This window comes from Pipistrellus kuhlii, unplaced genomic scaffold (assembly GCF_014108245.1).
Source record: "Pipistrellus kuhlii isolate mPipKuh1 unplaced genomic scaffold, mPipKuh1.p scaffold_m20_p_9, whole genome shotgun sequence".
In the NCBI taxonomy this organism is placed as follows: Eukaryota; Metazoa; Chordata; class Mammalia; order Chiroptera; family Vespertilionidae; genus Pipistrellus; species Pipistrellus kuhlii.
In genome coordinates, this window is record NW_023425595.1 from 63498790 (window position 1) to 63517655 (window position 18866).

General features: G+C 38.8%; 1 protein-coding gene across 4 annotated transcripts in view; it reads right to left on the reverse strand.

Moving 5' to 3' along the window:
* The window catches only part of SIK2 (salt inducible kinase 2), a 114307-nt gene that overhangs the window by 29981 nt on the left and 65460 nt on the right, over positions 1-18866 (reverse strand). For 3 of the 4 annotated variants that reach the window (XM_036427719.2, XM_036427720.2, XM_036427724.2), the window contains exons 4-7: positions 15338-15499; positions 3239-3363; positions 2687-2810; positions 860-1080 (exon numbers count right to left, since the gene is read on the reverse strand). In XM_036427719.2, the coding sequence (XP_036283612.1) occupies positions 860-1080; positions 2687-2810; positions 3239-3363; positions 15338-15499 (632 nt within the window). The remainder of the gene's footprint in view (positions 1-859; positions 1081-2686; positions 2811-3238; positions 3364-15337; positions 15500-18866) is intronic. The other variant, XM_036427723.2, reaches the window with a different exon arrangement.

The window sequence follows — 18866 nt, forward strand, 5'->3', positions numbered from 1 at the left end:
CACCTGACAGTGTGCCTGGGTGCTGTGCAGTACACCTAAGAGGCAGAACACGTGGCAAAAATCCCAGACCAGTGGAACTGTGCTGACATCAGAGTGTGTGACGAGCAAAGCAGCAAAGCCAGTCTGGTTTCACTTATGGCTACCCTGAAGGAAAAGGCAGTACAGTTCAGAGCACTTAATATTCACAAGGGAGCATTTAATATTCTTTCTTGTTATGGTCCCTCCTCAAAAGTACTGTTTTCTGTTTGTTTGTTTGTTTGTCTGTCTTACTATTGTGTAGGTATTAAGAATATGTATATCTTATGAATATGCTATTAAGGAAAGAAAGAAATAAAAGTGATGAGAAATTTTCTAAATTCAAACCTTCTGGTACTTCCATATCAGGAATCTACCTGTTTTTGTCGGCTCAGCTTCTCCAGTTCACAAGCCAAATCCAGCTGGCTTTCTTAAATCTGATGCCTATCATTCTTGTTTTCTGCTCAGCCCTCAGCCTTGTTCCATAGCTGCACATTTATGTTCTATATAAACTAGTTTATTACTATGTGAAACTACTTTATGGTTCATCTTAGAAGAAACTTGCTACTTCGTATTTGTTAAGTTTCTGTCTTTGTCTTTTTCTCAGTCCTATATAAACCATTCCTCTTGAGTTTTTTGGCAGATGGGGCAAAGGTAGGGATTCATATGTTGAGTAAAAGAAAAAAAATGCCTGATTAATCTTCAGGGAATATTGAACAGTATGTTCAGGTACTGGGGATAGTCATGCTAAAAGACTAGGCTGATAGGTATAAGCATGAAATTTCAAGTTCCTGAGTACAACAAAATCCTAAAATTTTTTCAGTCAAATTTCTGATCACTTTACCTCAATGGTTTTCTGCTGATCTATTCCGAGGCTGTGCATCAGTCGCAGAACCTGTTCATTAAACTCCCCAATGGATGGCTCATTTTCTTGGCCTTGTGGATAGAGAATAGGTCTCTGTACAGGAACTTCTATGACCATCCATTTATGCTCCTTGATTTGAGCTATGGTTAGCCTTTTGGACGGGTCTAGGACCAACATTCTTCGAATAAGATGCTCACAATCTATGGAAAACACAATGGTACAAAAGTCACGTCAATCGACTTGCACTTCAGGGTGTTTGCTTTATTGATGTGACTTTGTACAATGGCAGTAATCTTTGTGTCCTCCACAGCGCCTACTGGAAAGTAGAAGGTCAAATGAATAAATAAATAAATACATAAAGGTTACTTATATTTGTTAAGTAGTCAGGTGAATGTTGACACACAAAATTAACCATCACTGTGAAAGAGTACTTAAGAAAAACAGGAGGGTGTAGGCCTATCCAATTTTGTACTAAATGAACTGATTTGTCAACTGAGAATACCTAGACACAAGCTTAGATTTCCACTAAAGGAAAAAATAAGCCTTCTTCCCAAAATAAGCAAATAATAAGTGATCCTCAGTTATGTCTAAGGCTCTGTGAGGCAAGAGCTAGCCAGTGGACTGCTGCTTTCTCTTCATCAATGCAACTGAAACAAATGTACCTGAAACATTACTTACTCCTGATTCCACTAAGAAAACTGCACTGCTGCCTGCCTGGGCACCAGCTTATTTCCTGAGCTGACATCATGCTCTTCACCACGCCACATAAGCTTAGATCACTTGGTAGGTGCCAGGCATTCTGCTAAGTGCTTTATACAGATTAATTTAATTAATCCTCACAACAGCTCTCTTAGGAATTATGGTTTTTTCCATTTTATAAAGTGAGGAAATGGAAGCACAGAGAAGAGATATGAGTGAACTCAGGATTGAAACCAGGCAGTCTGACTCAAAAGTCTACACTTAATTATTGAAGCATTATTTCTGTTTCTAGAAAGAAAAGCATTAAGGGTGATAACCAAAAACTAATCTAAAGGGTAAACCTAACTGCTGCTTATGTTACAGTCCAATATAAAACTGATTGGGATTACAGCATTTCATCTTAATTCAATAGTTCTGTCAGTTGGTTTTCAAATTTAATTTAGACATTTTATTTTTTAAAATTTTTAATTTTTTTTTTGGCTAGACTGTAGTCACCCCGTTTTTTTTTTTTTTTTTTTTTTTTTAACATATTTTATTGATCTTTTGCAGAGATGAAGGGAGAGGGATAGAGAGCTAGAAACATCAATGAGAGAGAATCATCGATCAGCTGCCTCTTACACACCCTCTACTGGGGATGTGCTCGCAACAAGGTACATGCCCTTGACAGGAATTGAACCTGGGACCTTTCAGTTCGCAGGCCGATGCTCTATCCACTGAGCCAAACCGGTTTCGGCTAATTTAGACATTTTAATTTTGCAACTTCCTGCCAAAAGATATGAGAAAATCCATTTCAAACTCAGAGTAAAATGGTTGTGAATCTGTATCTACAAAGAACTTCTCTAAGGCTAAAATTGACCTGGGACATTAATAGACCGAGAGTAAATGGGAGACTTGTGTTCTTAATCAGGGGACCTTTCTGTTTTCAGTTAGGAAGGCTGGAACTTTTCTCCCCTACATGGAGGGGGCTGCTTATTTCTATGGGTTTTAAAGTAACTCGGTCACTTTATTTAGCACCCAAACTCTTAGAAAAAGGGAGGCTTCGCCTACGCATTTCATTAGGAACGCAGAGACTGTAGTGCCCAATGAGTAAGGTGAACAGGTTGTTACCTTCTGACATGAAATACGGAATCCGGAATCTTCCTTCCAAAACCCTTTGCCTCAAAATAGGAAGAGTGGGTCCATCAAAAGGCAGTGCTCCACAGACAAGGACATAGAGAACAACTCCCATGCTCTAGGGGAAGAAAACAACGGGGTCATTTTTACACCAAGAACTTCAAACACTCTTTGTTTCCCCAAATATCCCTTCATGTCCTATGGACTAAAAAACTTTGTTTGAATGTACTATGTTCTTAAATTTGAAAAAAATCTGAAATGCTAATTATTACAATAAAGTATCCTATAATAAATATCAAAATGCATTAATCATTTGATTACTACTTAACGTTAAATTATTGCTGATATTAGAATGAGAACATCTGTCCTTAGAAATTATTTCCTAGAATCCAATTCAAGATACTCAACTAATTATAGTCCAATGGGTAGGGAAAGTATGAACTACTGCCTATGTGTTAGACACCAGAGCTTTTAAAAATGGGCCAAAGTTCCAAGTATTATCCTTATAGATGCATTTAAATAAAACACAGCAAAGCAAAGAAATACCCAAATATCCAGCTGTGGTCCTTCATACTGCTGCCCTTCAAAGACTTCTGGGGCTGCATAAGGGGGGCTGCCACACCAAGTTGCCAGAAGTTCACCACTTTTAAAGAAATTTCCAAAACCGAAATCTGTTGGAATATAAATAAATGGTACTTTCATCTGTGGTCTCAAACTATACTGGATTTCTCTGTAATAAATTTTATATGCTATATTAACATTATCACTGCTATTTACTTTGTGAGGAATGGGATGACATCTGTCCCACTTCCCTAACATTTAGCACAGACTAGCAAATATTTAGCATTCAAAAAATATTTCTTGAATAAATGTATACATGAATCAAGTTTTCTTCTCAAAGAAAATAAGAGATTAGAAAAAATACTTTAATACTATATTTTTAAGGCTGAAAGAAAATCCATTGGTGTGGACAACCAAATTGAATTTGATAATCTCAGAATTTCAATTACTCCATGATTTAAGAGTTAGCTATCTTATATGGTCTGTAAGAAAGGAACCAAATGAATAAAATTCTAAGATACTCTAAGAGACTGGCTGTTCCTACAGCCATTATCACAGGGCAGCAAAGTATATAACCTTTTAAGGCAACTGAGTACAGTGTTTCCTAAGAAACAACTCTCTAAGTGCTGGTTCATGTATCTGGATATAGGCAGATACCTACCTGAATAGGAAAGAGGTGAGGAGGATCCAAGATGGCTGCACAGGTAAACACCTAACCGCAGCCGCACACAACAATTTCAATAAAACACAACTAAAATACAAAATGGACATTACCCAGAACTATAGGAAAGTCGACTGACTGGAAATCCTACCTGAATAGCTCACTAACATGTAATGGCAACATGGTCCAGTCACAGGCTACCTATCACCAGTACTTACTCATTTATGGAATGTAGTAGCATTATACTTTACAACAGTTAATGGCCTTCCCCTCCGTGTTTTGTACTGAATCTACCTTTTTAATATACTGCTTGCACTCTGGGAATACTATACTCATATGCCTTCAATATGCATGAAAATTACAGCAGAATTCAGTGAGCTTTGGTTTAAACACAAGCCTGTGCCCTTTTGCTCAGCATTCACATAGTCTCATGTTCTTACAGAAGAAACAAATTCCTATTATTTTGTCAGTTACAGCCTCACTGCGCTGTTATAGCCTGACGGGAGAACACTGCCCTAGCGACAGGCACTGGCCCGCACAGCACTGATGGACAGTGAGCGGCCCCAGGGGACTGGATCAAGTCTCCACTGCCAGACTGACTGGCTGCATGACTTTGGATCAGTCTTTGTGAGCCTCTGTTTTCCCATCTATAAAGCTGAAATAATAAATATACATAATCAGCAGGTTATTGTGGGAATCCAATGACAATATAAACTCACACCTTGAGTATGTACATTATGTGGAAGCGTTCTCTCAGTTAGTTAATGTAAAGCTGGTGGCAAGCAGCAGTAACTGTAACAACAATCACAATCTCCAACATTATAGCTTCATGGCACAGTACAAACTAGGAAGTTAGGGAGAACTAGAGCTGGCCTCCAATTTTGCCACTTTATAGCTTCAACTCCTCTAGGAAAGTAATTTAACTTCCCTGAACCGTAGTTTCTGTGTCTATAAATGTGGGATAACCCACTTGCCAAAATAGGATGCTGGGAGGATTAAGCTAGATTAAGAATATAAAATGAAACGAGCTCCCTTCTCCTTCTGTGGAGCATTATCATCAACTACGGCCTTTCAGAGAAAAAGGTCCTGAGAGAATACACAAGGACGGTAGGAAAAGTATAGCGGAGCTTACGGGTTCAGAAGAGAAAAGGGTGCATTGGGGGAAGAGCCTCAGGCGCAGTCTACACCTGATGGAGCAACACTATGGTCTGTCCTTGGCACCCAGAAGTATGGGACAATGAGAACTTCTCCCTTCTCAGGTTCAGTCCTATACTCTGTTTTCTGAAAAGACTGCGAGAAAGGTCTTATTTTCTTAATTCCACCTTAAGACTAGCGACACACCTTACAATATATGTCCACATTGATACACTTTAATTTTCTAGAAAACCTATATCCTCAAATGAGTCAAGAACTATATGTTCAAATAACATTTAAAGAGGAAAATATTAATTCATGCACACAGAAAAGCACACGGAGCTCTGGATGAGTGTTAGGAGATCCTGAAATAGGTCCGATAATTGCTGTGTTTCAAACCATAGTCACAGGATGAGTTTTAGCACACATTAAGTTGAGGACACACTCCAAACAGCATTGTAAAGTTTTAAAGTCTCAAAAAACCATTCCAGAACTCCTTCATTCTGAACTTTCCTGGACTCTGGTGGAATGGACTCAGGGTTGACTGGGCAGAGGTTGGTCAGGAAAGCAGCCGGCCTCTTTATTGCCTGAGCCTGCTCACTGTATATTTCATAGGCAAGAGGCGAGAGCAAGAAAAGCATCACGTGCTTGTGGCATTCCAGTCTCAACCTTGGCTTTACATGTCTAGGACACAGAAAGTGTCTTGTTAACTTATAAAGAGTGGTACCAAGTAGATGTGTACTTCTATTTCCTGTGAGTAACTAAAGAAAATTGGAACTTGAGCCTGTAGCAACATAAAATACCAAAAAAACAATGAGATTCACGAAGGCTATTATATGCAGATGGCATATATACAGATGTTTTCTATAAGCTTATCAAAGTGCTTATACACATTGTATTTGTAATAGATCATCTGATATATCAGTGAAGGAAAACTGTAGAGTCAGGCAGATTTGGAATCAAATCCTGTATCTATAAATGTGGGATAACACACCTGCCAAGATAGGATGCTGGGAGGATTAAGCTAGATTAAGAATATAAAATGCCTGGAGCATATGTGAAATGAGTTCCCTTCTCCTTCTGTGGAGCTTCATCATCAACTACTGCCTTTCAGAGAAAAAGATCCTGAGAGAATACACAAGCTGTGTGATCTTGGGTAAATTACTTAACTTCTCAAACAGAGCCTTGATTTATCATTTGCAAAATGGGCATAATACCTACACTTCATAAAGTCTCTGTGAGCAACTTATTGTATATTATGTTACTACTTATAAATAATATATAATGCATGAGTTACTCAAAAGAATAGAAGAATATTAATTCTTCCTCTTCTTGTTTTACTTATGTGCCTTCTCCATCAGACTAAACTCCTTGAGAGTAGAGAGGGGAATAATATATGTCTGAACTCCCAGCACTTAGCACATGCTCTCTGTAGAGAGCAGCCATTCAATGAAGGTTTGCTGATGAATATACTATCATCTCTCTTGGAAGTACTATGTGTTAGAAACTTCTCTAGGTTCTCTGAAGCTGATTTCTTCTTAATAACTCTATTAAGTATCCTTATAGGGTTAAGAAGAGAAAGTGAGGGTAGAAAGTTAAGGACCTTAGTAGAGTTTATACTAAGTTGTAAAACTGGAATGGAAACAAAGCCCTCACTGTTAACTACCACCTTTGTGTCTTTCCTGACACAGTGATTCATAGCTATTTTTGAGCAAGTTAATAATGGTCAGGTTTAAGAAGTGGCAATGGAAGGCACTTAAAAATAAAAGCCTTTTTATTTCTTCACAGGAATCTGGATGACTTGTTTCAGTCAGTCTGCAGCTTTCTGCCTAGAAGCACTCAGTAAAATGAAAGATGTGCAAGAGGGATAAAATATGAAAATGGCACAGCTATGCAGGATTTGTTTCTTATCGCCATTTATTCAAATGCAATGCATTAATGTGTCATCCTACCAACCAAATTCACTGCATTCTTCCATTAAACATTTGAGTGCATACATGGATCAACCTCTGTGCAAACACGGAAGAGATTCTAACTGCAACAGAGGGTAATAAAAGACAATGCATTTTCATCTGATTTTTGGAAAGCATTAAGAAAAGAATCACTTGAGCATTATTCCTCTTTATGCTAGACCCAGATCCAGCCTGACTTGCTGGAAAGGAAACATCCTTCTAGTTTAATTTCTTGGGCAATGCTCTGATCTGTAAATTAATACTTAACATGATGGCTGCTATGTCCCTCAGGCGTACTGTGTCTTGTTTCCCTGTCATAAGTTGTATGCCATATAATGTTGAACTTGCTTTGTCATGAATATTTATTTTATTGTTTGGGTTGTAATTCAATACTATTGTTATACTGTTATTTATTTTGATGCTTTGGCCATTCGGAGCTAATTCAGGTTGGTTCCTATATCCTTTCAACATGTCATATCTTTAAAAAATTTCATTTTAAGTATTTCCTTATTTTTTGGCATCAGAAGATGTTCCAGGCTCATCTTGTATTTTCCCTACCCCAGCCTTGAAATCAAGCACTTTTCCAGAGAGCACCTGGTCCCTTTTACAAAAGAATTATATTCAGAAACCAAAACTAGGACCTAGATGTGCTCATTACAATTGGGATATCACTGCTTCTAAGCCCTGTCAGCAGACAGTCAGGAAGTATATGTATGAGTATTAATTTATGTAAACACACTTGTACTTATTTTTGTACCTATCTATATGTATATATGTTTTCTTAAAACCCTTCATTTCATACTGACACTTCTTACACTGATCTAGGGCTCAGTCTAGAATCATTCTGATAGTATTTTTATTTATACTTGATTGAGCAACTGAAAATATTTTGAAGGTATAAATGAGGCAGGATAGAAAGAAGTTAGAGGAAGCTCCCAACAAGTGGAATGAGGAAGTAGGAACAGACACTGTAAGCCAATAAGCTGCTAGGGCCTCTCACCAGAGCCCCCACTTCATGCATGATTGAAGGGAGACAGTTTATGGCAGGAAATCACTGAGATGGTGGCAGAATCCAAGATGGAGGGAAAATCCACTGAAGCCCTAACCGGTTTGGCTCAGTGAATAGAGCATCTTCTGTGGACTGAAGGGACCCAGGTTTGATTCTGGTCAAGGGCATGTACCTTGGTTGCGGGCACATCCCTATTAGGGGTTGTGCAGGAGGCAGCTGATCGATGTTTCTTTCGATCGATGTTTCTCTCTATTCCCCTCCCTTCCTCTCTGTAAAAAAATCAATATATTAATTTTTTTTCCCCCCACTGGAAACTGACCCCTAAGCTTGTTAAACCATCATTATAATGAAAACTGACACCCAAAGTAGGAGGGGGCACCAAGGGTGAAAAATGCCAGGGCATTTCAAGAACGACCATTTTAGGAACAAGACCAGAAGGCAGGGACAGAATTTGGCTCCCCCAAGTTCAGGAACAGCCCAGACTTGGAAACACAAAATCCCAAGAACTGACTGATCACGGCTTGCCCCTCACTGGCGAGTTTGCTCTCCTCTCTCATGCACTTGGGCTTCTTTCAGAGAGGCCTGGGAGACTTACAGGCAGTGGCAGCTTCTTTCGGGCTTACCCCCCCCACCCTAACTACAGGGACCCACGTCCTGGCCTCTTTTCCTTAATCTAAATAAAACTTGCTTTCCCTTTCACTCCAACTATGATCTTGAATTCTTTCTTGCACAAAGCCAAGAACCTGCAGGTGATGGAATGCTCAGGGGTCCCACGTTGGGTTGGCTTTGGTGATATAAAGAAGTTTCTTTCCTCTGGAGAAATTTGTCATTTGGGTAAGAGTAATTGTTTGCTCTCTCCCTCATAACACACCTTGAATTTTTCAGATGAACCATGATTTTCAACATTTCTTGAACATAGCCGGAAAAAGACACATCTTCCTAAAAATACTCTTAGCTTCTCAATTTTAAGAAAGTTCAATATAAGATCATAATAAGTTTTAAAAACAAAATGACAACTAGTCCTTCAAAATTGACTAATAAAATCCAAAAACATTTATGTCATGCCTACTTTGGTTAAGCATCACACACTTGATGTTTCTGCATTTATCTCACCTAATCATGACGACAGCCCTGTGAGGTGCTGTGAAGTATAATCGTCCTTATGTTACAAAGGAGATTTCCTTAGCATATTCTCTTACCTGATTTCTGTGTGACCTAAAATGTTTATAAAAGAAAGAGTTTGGGGTAGGGTATTTAACCACAGAAAAGGTAAATTACAGTTGACTAGCTTTCTTGGAAATTAACTTGGCCTCAAAAGCTGAATCCTCTAGTTACCTCTTATCTAACTAAGGAGTAACAGACATGAATATATTTGAAAACAGTACTAGAATTGCTATTATTGTTTTCTGTTTTATATTTTGATTGACTTGTATCTTCCTGATAACAAAACCAATTAGTACAGAGTGTATAAGTTGATCCTGATGCTTACTGTCTGATGCGGACCAAGCATATTAGAGAATCCGTGGTGTCTATTGGAGTGAAGTGAATCAAACATTAGCCCGCAGAAAAACCATCAGGGGAACCTGCTGAAATGCAGATTCTGATTCAGTAGGTCTAGGGCTGGGCTTGAAATTCTGCCTTTCTAACAAGCTCCAAAGTGATGCTTATGAGCTGCTGGCTCCTAGACCACTCCTTGAGTAGGAAATAAAGATTAAAACAGAAGTTGTGGAAAAAATATAGACGATCTTAAACAGCTCTGTTTATTGTTGCAAAATGATTATAATAATTAAGTACTTTCAGGATTTTTACTTACATGACAGAAAGACCAAGTAGAAGACGTCATTAAATAAACTATGTAAGTCATTTTTTAGAAAAGGAAAAAAGCAAACAATATATTGAACACCAGCCTTTAAAGCTAAGAAAAGGTAAACAATTTCTAGGAATGAACACAACCAAGGCAAAACTCCAGCAGGGTGTTAAAATGTCTAATTTAGAATTTAAAACAATCCTCCTCCAGAGCAGCAAATGGCTTTAGGGTTAAATTTATCCTGGTTTCTAAAATTCCTAGTAGAATTCAGATATATAGACTCACTAAAGAGTTACACCTCTTTTGTAACTATTATAATAGGAATGAAGAAGACAATTATGAGGAAAAGAAAGCTGACAGATGAAAGGCAGGTGAGTGGTAGAGATGAAGATGACCCATTGCACAAACTGAATAGCCATCAGCAACACTGACGTCAATGCACACTTCATTGCCCACCAGCAAGAAAAGGCCAGCTGCAGAGTTGACTTCCAAACACCAGTCACTGCCTCCCTGCCTGACCGAAGGGCACAAATACAATCAGCACAGCTGAGACAGAATGCCATCTTGCTGACCAGAGCAAGACATCTATTTGTCCAATGAGAGAGTTCAGTGAACTAAGAAGCAAATCAATTCCTTAGCCCAAAATGGAGTGGGGAGGCGGAGATGGAAAACAAAACAATATGAAACAAACCCTGAAAGTCCCCTTCCATATCCCAGGCTTACTGTGCTGCCAAGGCTAAGTAGGCTGGAAGGATAAAGATAAGGTCTCATTGGGTTTGCTGAGGCAAAGCTGTTTTACATTTTACCTCATGCTAGTGGCGAGAGGATAACAAATGGAAGACTACTAATAAATATTTTATTAATGAAATCTGCCGCAGGCTCCCCACTCTTTTTTGGTTGCAGGGCACAAAGCTGGAATTTTATATACAAGAACCTTGTCTCAAGGTCTCCTAGTAAACAGGAAGATTGTTAGAAGCAATAATGGGAGATAGTGGCCACTCAGAAACCCTGGGTCAACTCCTAAAGGAAGCATTGGCCTTTAGCTAAAGACAAGGGACTTGGGATGCACAAGTCAGATGAATGAGTCTCATTACACATTACTAATTATACTGACAGTCCCTCAGGAAAAAAAATTAATTTTCATCAAGCAGAGATAATTTAGAATATAAATGATAAACTTTCTTTATTCCTCTGAGGATTTGTATTTAATAAGGCTTTAAGGACTTGGTAATAATAATAATAATAATAAAAAACCCCACATATTATATGACTATCAAAAATTTCAGGATTTGTCCTCACATGGAATCAATTACACATTAAATACAAATATTAGCTCCCTTTAATTATTACATGGTGCCAGAAACAATTTATTTAATGAACACTAAAAGAGTAATATGTACCAGGTACTGTTCTAAGTATTTTACAAATATTTTACAAATATTAACCAGTACCTACTAGGAGATATGAACTGCTATCATTCCCTCTTTACAGTTAAGAAAACTGAGGACAGAGAATGTGTTCCAGGTCATGCAGCTAGTAAGTGGCAGAGCCAGGATTCAAACCCAGGCAGCCTGGCTCTGGTGCCCATATTATTACCTACTGCCCTCACTGTCTCTAATGTTATCCTTAATCCCTACAGCGTTCCCGAGGAACAGAGTAATCTCTGCCTAACAAATATGGAAACCTAAACTCCAAGAGCTTAAATAATCAGCCCAAGGCCACAAAGCCAGAATTTGCACCTGACCTGCCTGATACCAAATCTACACTCTTTACGTGAATCTTGTTTGAACTGTGATATTTGTGAAAACGTCCTTCAGGTAATTCATACATTTTTATCCTTATCTAACTATTTATTGCTAACATTTCAGATTAGGAAAGTTAAAGAATAAAACTAAATATCCTTCATCTATTTATTTTCAACTTTATACTTAAATAATTACAGCAAAAATAGCTATGAGAAAAGAGTACTCCAAGTACTAATACTAATGAAAACCAATTATTTCTTTGCATTTTGCCTCTTACTCTGACTGTCATAACACTCATAATTTGCGAAGGCTGGAGGTCTCATAATTGAGGCACCGAGCGTACACAGGTGTGGATAAGCCCATGGTTCATCATTGTCTGGTGTCTTTGCCCACTGAAACATAAAGTAGATGCTGATTTCAAAACCATGTTTCTGTATTTATTAAAATGAACTGTCGGTTTGTGTTTTATAAACAGAGACAAAAACAGAATAGTTTAAGTTAACCTAATTTTGGTTTGCTATTCTCTTCAATTTTAACATATAAGATGGCTAAAACAGTTAATTTATTCAACCCATTTAGCAATTAAAGAGATCGTCATAAGTAGACTAAACAGAGACCGAGAGAATAATTTTATATTTTATTTTGGGTTCTTGCAATTTTTCCATGGAGCCCAATCTTTCCTACTTGTGTTAGATTTCTTTAAATTTTAAGAAGAATCTTCTGAAAAAGAAAGATATTTTTAGAGAAAGCAGAGCCATAAAGTTATAAAGTCTATGGATATACATAAATTTCCCGGAGAAGTTCTTTCACAGCACTGGAGCACAACTAAGCTTTGATGGCATGTGGAATCCCTCATGATCTGGTTCTGCTTACCTGTGCAGGCTTCTTACCTATCATTCCTCACGGGCACCTACATCCCACTAGGTCTGCTCTGTAGTTTCCCTGCAAACTTTGAGTTTTCTGGCCTGCCTGCCTTTGCACATGCTGATCCGTCTGCTTGGAGTTGCATCCCTACCTCACCCCTTCAACCCACTCTCACTGTCCCACCACAGATGTCTTAAGCAAGCCTTAGCTAATACTTCCTTCAAGGCAGAGCCAGTCTTTCTCCGAGCCTTTACAACAACTTTTTGTGTTATATTGACTTAAAGGTCTAGTTCTGGATTAACTCCTTCACATCAGTCAGTCACCGGTGACTGACACTATACTTCCGTCTGGGAGATAAAACAGGCTGGGTGCTCAATGTGTTAAGGTGAGAGCAGAGTTGAGTTTTATTGCATTGCTGTCATTTTGTCTTGAAATATTTGCATCTCTAAGACTTAGCTCAGGAGCATAATAGATGCTTAATAAACACTTACTAAAATTTGTGGTAAGTGGTGATGAAGATGACAAAAAAAAAAAAAATGTGGGCAAGAAGATATCTGAGTGCTTAGATACAGTGTGTGTGTATACTTGTGAGGCATGGCATCAAGGACATCAAAATTCAGTTAGTGAGTACCCCATGAGGGATAACTGGCGACGCTTGGAAACAATCACATGGTGCAGTGGAAGAAATACACGCTGTGGTCAGAGAGACCTAGGTTTGGATTCCAGGTGTGGTACTTACTATCTGAGTCACCTTGGCAAGTCATTTAATCTTTTTGTATTTCATCTTTCTCACCTGAAAACTGGCAAGAGCTATGCAGCTTCTAGGGTTGCTAAGACTAAATGATAAAGTACCTAGCAGAATACCTGAACATAGTGAAGGCTCAATATGTTAGCTGTTATACTAGTTTAACAGACATTTTACTGATCTTCTAGATAAAAATTAGAAGGCTTTAAAGTTTAGATATTAAAAAATAATAAAACCGCAAAAACAAACAAAAACTAGAGATCTCATAATGACATTAGAAATACTGAGTTTACCTACCAACATTCCTAGAAATTATAGACATATGATAGCCAGGTAGAGCTGAGTATGGTTTGTTTCCAAGTTTCTTTGGTTCTATTGGACATTTTCTTTTGAGAAGTTCTGACAGAACTCTGTAATTCCATATGACTCACACCTCTAACCTTTCTCTGCCTGAAAACACTCCCAAAACTCCTCTAAGGTATTACTGTCTTTTGATTCTGTTTTGTGTTAGTGATAAATGAATGCAAAGGTGAAGCAGGGGCTTCCCCCTCCTTTCTATAGAATAAGGACTTCACAAAACAAGAGCCAACTCTGAAGAGGGCAATTTGAGGGCAGCACATGTTTTCAAAGAGAAGTAAACAAAAATTCCAGGGACGTGCATTACAAAAGGTCAGCAAAAAGGAGTGAAATGAAAGTGCAAATGGAAGGGCCAAAGACAGGAAAAACACAAATGGGAGAAGTGAACACACATAAGAAACTATGGAGACACTAATGTAGGAGACTGCATTTTCAAAACAAAAATGACAAATCATATAATTCTTTATAATAAATATAAAGTGGGAATATAGCAAATAAACTTTGTCTTATCAAATACTGTCTTATTCAGGCGATCCCATGATTTAAAAAAATCACAGACTGCAGAATAGAAAATCCATTCATTACCTCCTTGTAACATATGTAACATTGGCATTTAAAATTAATTATTAAAATTAAAGTAACAATAAGTAAAGTTAAAGTAAATAAAAACTAATTATGTACCTTCCTCAAAATGCTCAGGACAAAAATTAATGGGAACTGGTATAAACATAAACCAGTAAAATGAACAAATCAGAGGCTTTTAACTTCTATTTTATACCCCAAGGAGTTGTTTTCTCCCTAAACTTTCTCCATTGAATATCTAACATCACTGGTCAACTAAGAATTTCTTGGTCAAGGCTTCATCTGTCTCCTTGCTCCTCTTTAATAATCCTAGAACAAAACACCATCATTTGCAATGTTGTTAAGCTTTTGCTTCATGCCCCTTACCTTCTTCAAAACACTACCCAAAATAAATCTCCCTCCATTCATCTCATCCTACAATCTCTTCTGCTTCACCTCTACTTCAGACCCACATTTTCACTTATTCTTTCTTTTTAAATTTATCTTTATTGTTGAAAGTATTACAGCTGCTCCCCCCTCCCCCCCAATTGGTCCCCTTCTAGCCCACCCCTGCCCCTGCCCCAGGCCTTCACCACACTATTGTCAGACCCACATTTTCTTGATTGGACTACTGCATTAGAGTCCTTATTTATTATCTTCCTGTCTTATTCACATGTCCCACCTGTCTTTATTCTGCTGCCAGAGAGAGACATCATTCTAACATGCAAATCTGTCATCCCAATCCCATTTCACCCCTGTCCCCACCCTAAATGTTCAATAGGTTAACTTCCTGTGATCTACATAATACACTCTAAAATTTTTTTCATGGCACTCAAGAACCTTCACATCTTGGTCTTGGCCTACCTGCTCCTCCTGTATCAACCTACACCCCTCCCTTTTCGTTTTCCCTGACTGTAACCTCATGTAGACACTCGCCTCAGCAACCAGCACTGCTGCTGTAGACCTAGCATCCCTCTTTTCTGGCAGGGCCCGCAAATGGACCTGGACACAAATCAGACCAAAGATACAAATGAGATACCAGCTATAGCCCTGCCACTGTGCACATTAATAACAAATCCATTTCCCTTTCTTTTCCTTGCATACATTTCTAAGGAAATGAATAAAACCACTTGTTTTTTAAGAAAGCCTGATGTCATCAGTAGAAATGCTCCAAATCTCTGCCAGTAGTTCTCTTTCTGCAAACACCCAGCACAAGGACTCACATTAGAGCCAGCTGCGCCCCAGTTACCTGCTATTTTGATATTCATGTTGTTATCCAGCAGGAGATTTTCAGCCTTGAGGTCACGGTGCACAATCTTCCGACCATGACAATAATCAACAGCAGACAGGATTTGCCAGAATTTGCGCCTGGCCTCAGACTCATTTAACCGGCCGTGATTAGCAAGATAGTCTGTAAAAGAAGAGAGAATTTAAAATATTTCAAATGACCTAAACATTGGGATTTGGAATTTTTTCCCCCATCAAAAAGCTTTTATAATGACTAAAAGTTCATGTTCAAATACCATGCTGTTTTCCAAGTTTCTTGTCTTAAGAAAAGCAATTCCAGCCGAGACCGGTTTGGCTCAGTGAATAGAGCTAGGCCTGTACACTCAAGGGTTCCAGGTTCGATTCCAGTCAAGGGCATGTACCTTGGTTGCGGGTACACCCCTAGTAGGGGGTATGTAGGAGGCAGCTGATCGATGTCTCTCTCTCATCGATGTTTCTGACTATCCCTCTCTCTTCCTCTCTGTGAAAAATCAATAAAATATATTAAAAAAAAGAAAAGCAATTCCAATCATATTTCACTAGAATACAGAAAAATGAAGAGTCCAAGATGAGACAATAGTAAGTGGCATAATATTCACTTTATGCCCAAGCACTCTCTATGTTCTTAAAAGTTTTACTGAGTACTGAATATTTCTAATCACATTTAAAAAATAACATTTATGTAAAACAAAGAACATGAACAATTCTTCGACATCCAATCAATCAAGGTTGTTTTTCTTTGTTTAAAAATTTTTTTTTCATTGATTTTTAGAGAGAGAAAGGAGAAGGATAGATAGAAACATTGATGATAAAAATCATCAATCAGCTGCCTCCTGCAGGCTTTCTACTGGGGATTGAGCCCACAACTTGGGTATGTGCCCTGACCTGGAATTGAATTAGTTCCTGGGTTAAAGCTCAATCACTGAGCTACACTGGCTAAGCAAGTTTATCATTCTTTAAAAAAATAATTTTATGTAGTTATTATACATGAGATATAGTGGTCCTTGGAAGTAGCTTCAATAACTCACACCCTGTTGTTAAATGGAGCAACTCGGATCTACCCAAGAACAAGTCACACAGACTTGTTCTTGGAACCAAGCACTCTTATGAGAGACTCTGTTCCCTAAAAAAAAAAAATACTTTGCAAGATACATTAGCCCTCTGTGCAATGTTATAATCTCTATTAAAGCAGTTTACCTGAAAGTTCCGTTTATATAAATTTAATAAAACTAAAATAAATATGCAACTCATACAAGTTTTACCCGAAGATCTTAAAGGCCTCTGAAACAATCTTTTGAGGAAAAGAGGGCAACATAAATCATGACAGGCTTTTCTTTTTAATTAGTTTCCCAAGTAAGGAACTGTACAGGCGAATCAATAGTCTCAGCACTTCACACATTTTCTGCTCTAGACTATGTGGTTTATTGTTTGCAAATTCCATGCCTTTGGCTCGTGTCATCCTCATATTTACTAAAAAATTTACTAACATTTGTACAGCCCTTTACAGTTTATAAAGCATGTTCACATCACAGTATCTCAATCTTCCTAACACCCCTCTATGATAACTATTACTCTAATTTCTAAATATTATATTTGAGGAAGCTGAAGATCAGAGGAATTAAGTAACCTGGCTGACTTCATATATTTAATAGGTGGATGGATGATATGGAACTACAAACTTAGAAAAAAAATTTTTTTTTACTATATCAAGCTGCTTCTCTACTAAATTTCTGTTAAAATCATAACCATCCTTTCAAACCCTATGCAAATGCCACTTTGATATTAAACAGTCCCTCGCCACTTCAAATAGAAATAAATCACTTCAAATCTCTCTTCCTTGAACTCATCAATTATAACACACTGCCTCACACTTTATCTGCATATACTATATCATAACTACCCCAACATGTGTTCAAGCCTGGATATGCACACAGCCCCACTTCTAATACAGTGTTTCAGAAAATAAAAAAACACCTTCATTAAAGCTTCCTGAGGGTAGGGACAATATCATTCTTCTTTGTACTTCCCACAATGCTTAGCACTGTGCACAAAACACTGTAGGTATAGTACTTAAATACTTAATTACTTAAGGTATTATCCGGATGCTATCATGAAATTTTCCATCAACAGCATTACAAAACATGGACTGTTAGTGTTATATTCTACAAGTTATATTAGTGTTTAACTCTACAAGTTAAATTTAGTTGGACATTTTGTATATTCTTCTATATCGGCTATTATCACAAACTGAAACCATCAGCTCATCACATCTTCCCTTTGCCTTTACAGAGCTCACATAGTAGCCATCCATCATTCTGCAAGGCAAAAAGGGTCATTTAAGAACAAATATGCTGGATTTTTAGTCAAAATGTCCAAACTATATGGTCTAAGTAAACTGGCAAGTAGACCCCTTGCTTTCTATTCCTGAGTATATCTGAGCCTCCTTCTACTAGTATACTGGATGAATTGGGAAAACCATAATGAAGGGTTGGACCTGTGGGCCAAACTTAATGAGGGAATACAAGGTTTTCTGTGAGGAGATTAGAATCTCTTTTGACTAGTTAGTAATATACTTGTGACCCAGTGCATGACATTCGTGCACATTAAAAGGGGATTAAGTAGAGGAAATATTTTAATATTGCTATTCTCTATAATATAAGTGTCAGAGAGGAAAGAAAATTAGTAAAATGTATATGAAAATCTTCCTCCTGTCAGAGTCTGGGGCACACCATGGGACCCAGAGTCAAGTCTTCACCCACCCACATGCACCTCAAAGTCGTGTGAGACCCAGACCCGGCCACTCCCGCCCCCCCATTGAGCTAGATCCAGACCCAGCCAGTCCCAACCTTGTCAAGCCCTGCAGGGCAGGGGGTGTAGCTTCAGGTCCCCTGGCCCAGCACCAGGATGGGGGGTATGGTCTGAGATCCCCTGTCAAGCCTTGCCAGGCGGGGGCAGGAAGGGGCAGCCTTAGGTCCCCTAGCCCAGCACTGGGAGGGGGGGGGGGGCGCAGCCTCAGGTCCCCCGTCAAGCCCTGCTGGGCGGGGGCTGTGGCCTGAGCTCCCCTGACCCAGCAATGGTGGTGCACCTTGAGGTCCCCTGTCAAGCCCCACCTGGTGGGGGACGCAGCTTGAGGTCCCCTGGCCTGGCACTGGGGTGAAGGGAGCAGCCTGAGGTCCCCTAGCCCAGCACCAGGACGGGAAGCACACCTTGAGGTCCCGTCAAGCCCTGCCAGGTGGGGGGTACAGCCTGAGGTCCCCTGTCAAGCCCTACGGGGGCGGGGAGGGGGAGGGCATAAACTCAGGTCCCTGCTGATTGCTTGTTAAGGCTCCTTATGGGAAGTTGGCCTCAGCTGTGGGTGCAGCCATCTTTGTGACAGAGTGATGGTCAATTAGCATATTCCTTCTTTATTAGATAGGATTCCCTATGATTCCACACCAAATCCTATTACAGCGAGGCAGTTATTTCCTAGACAAATGACAGACAAAATTTCTACTGTTGAAAATGTTGAGTCA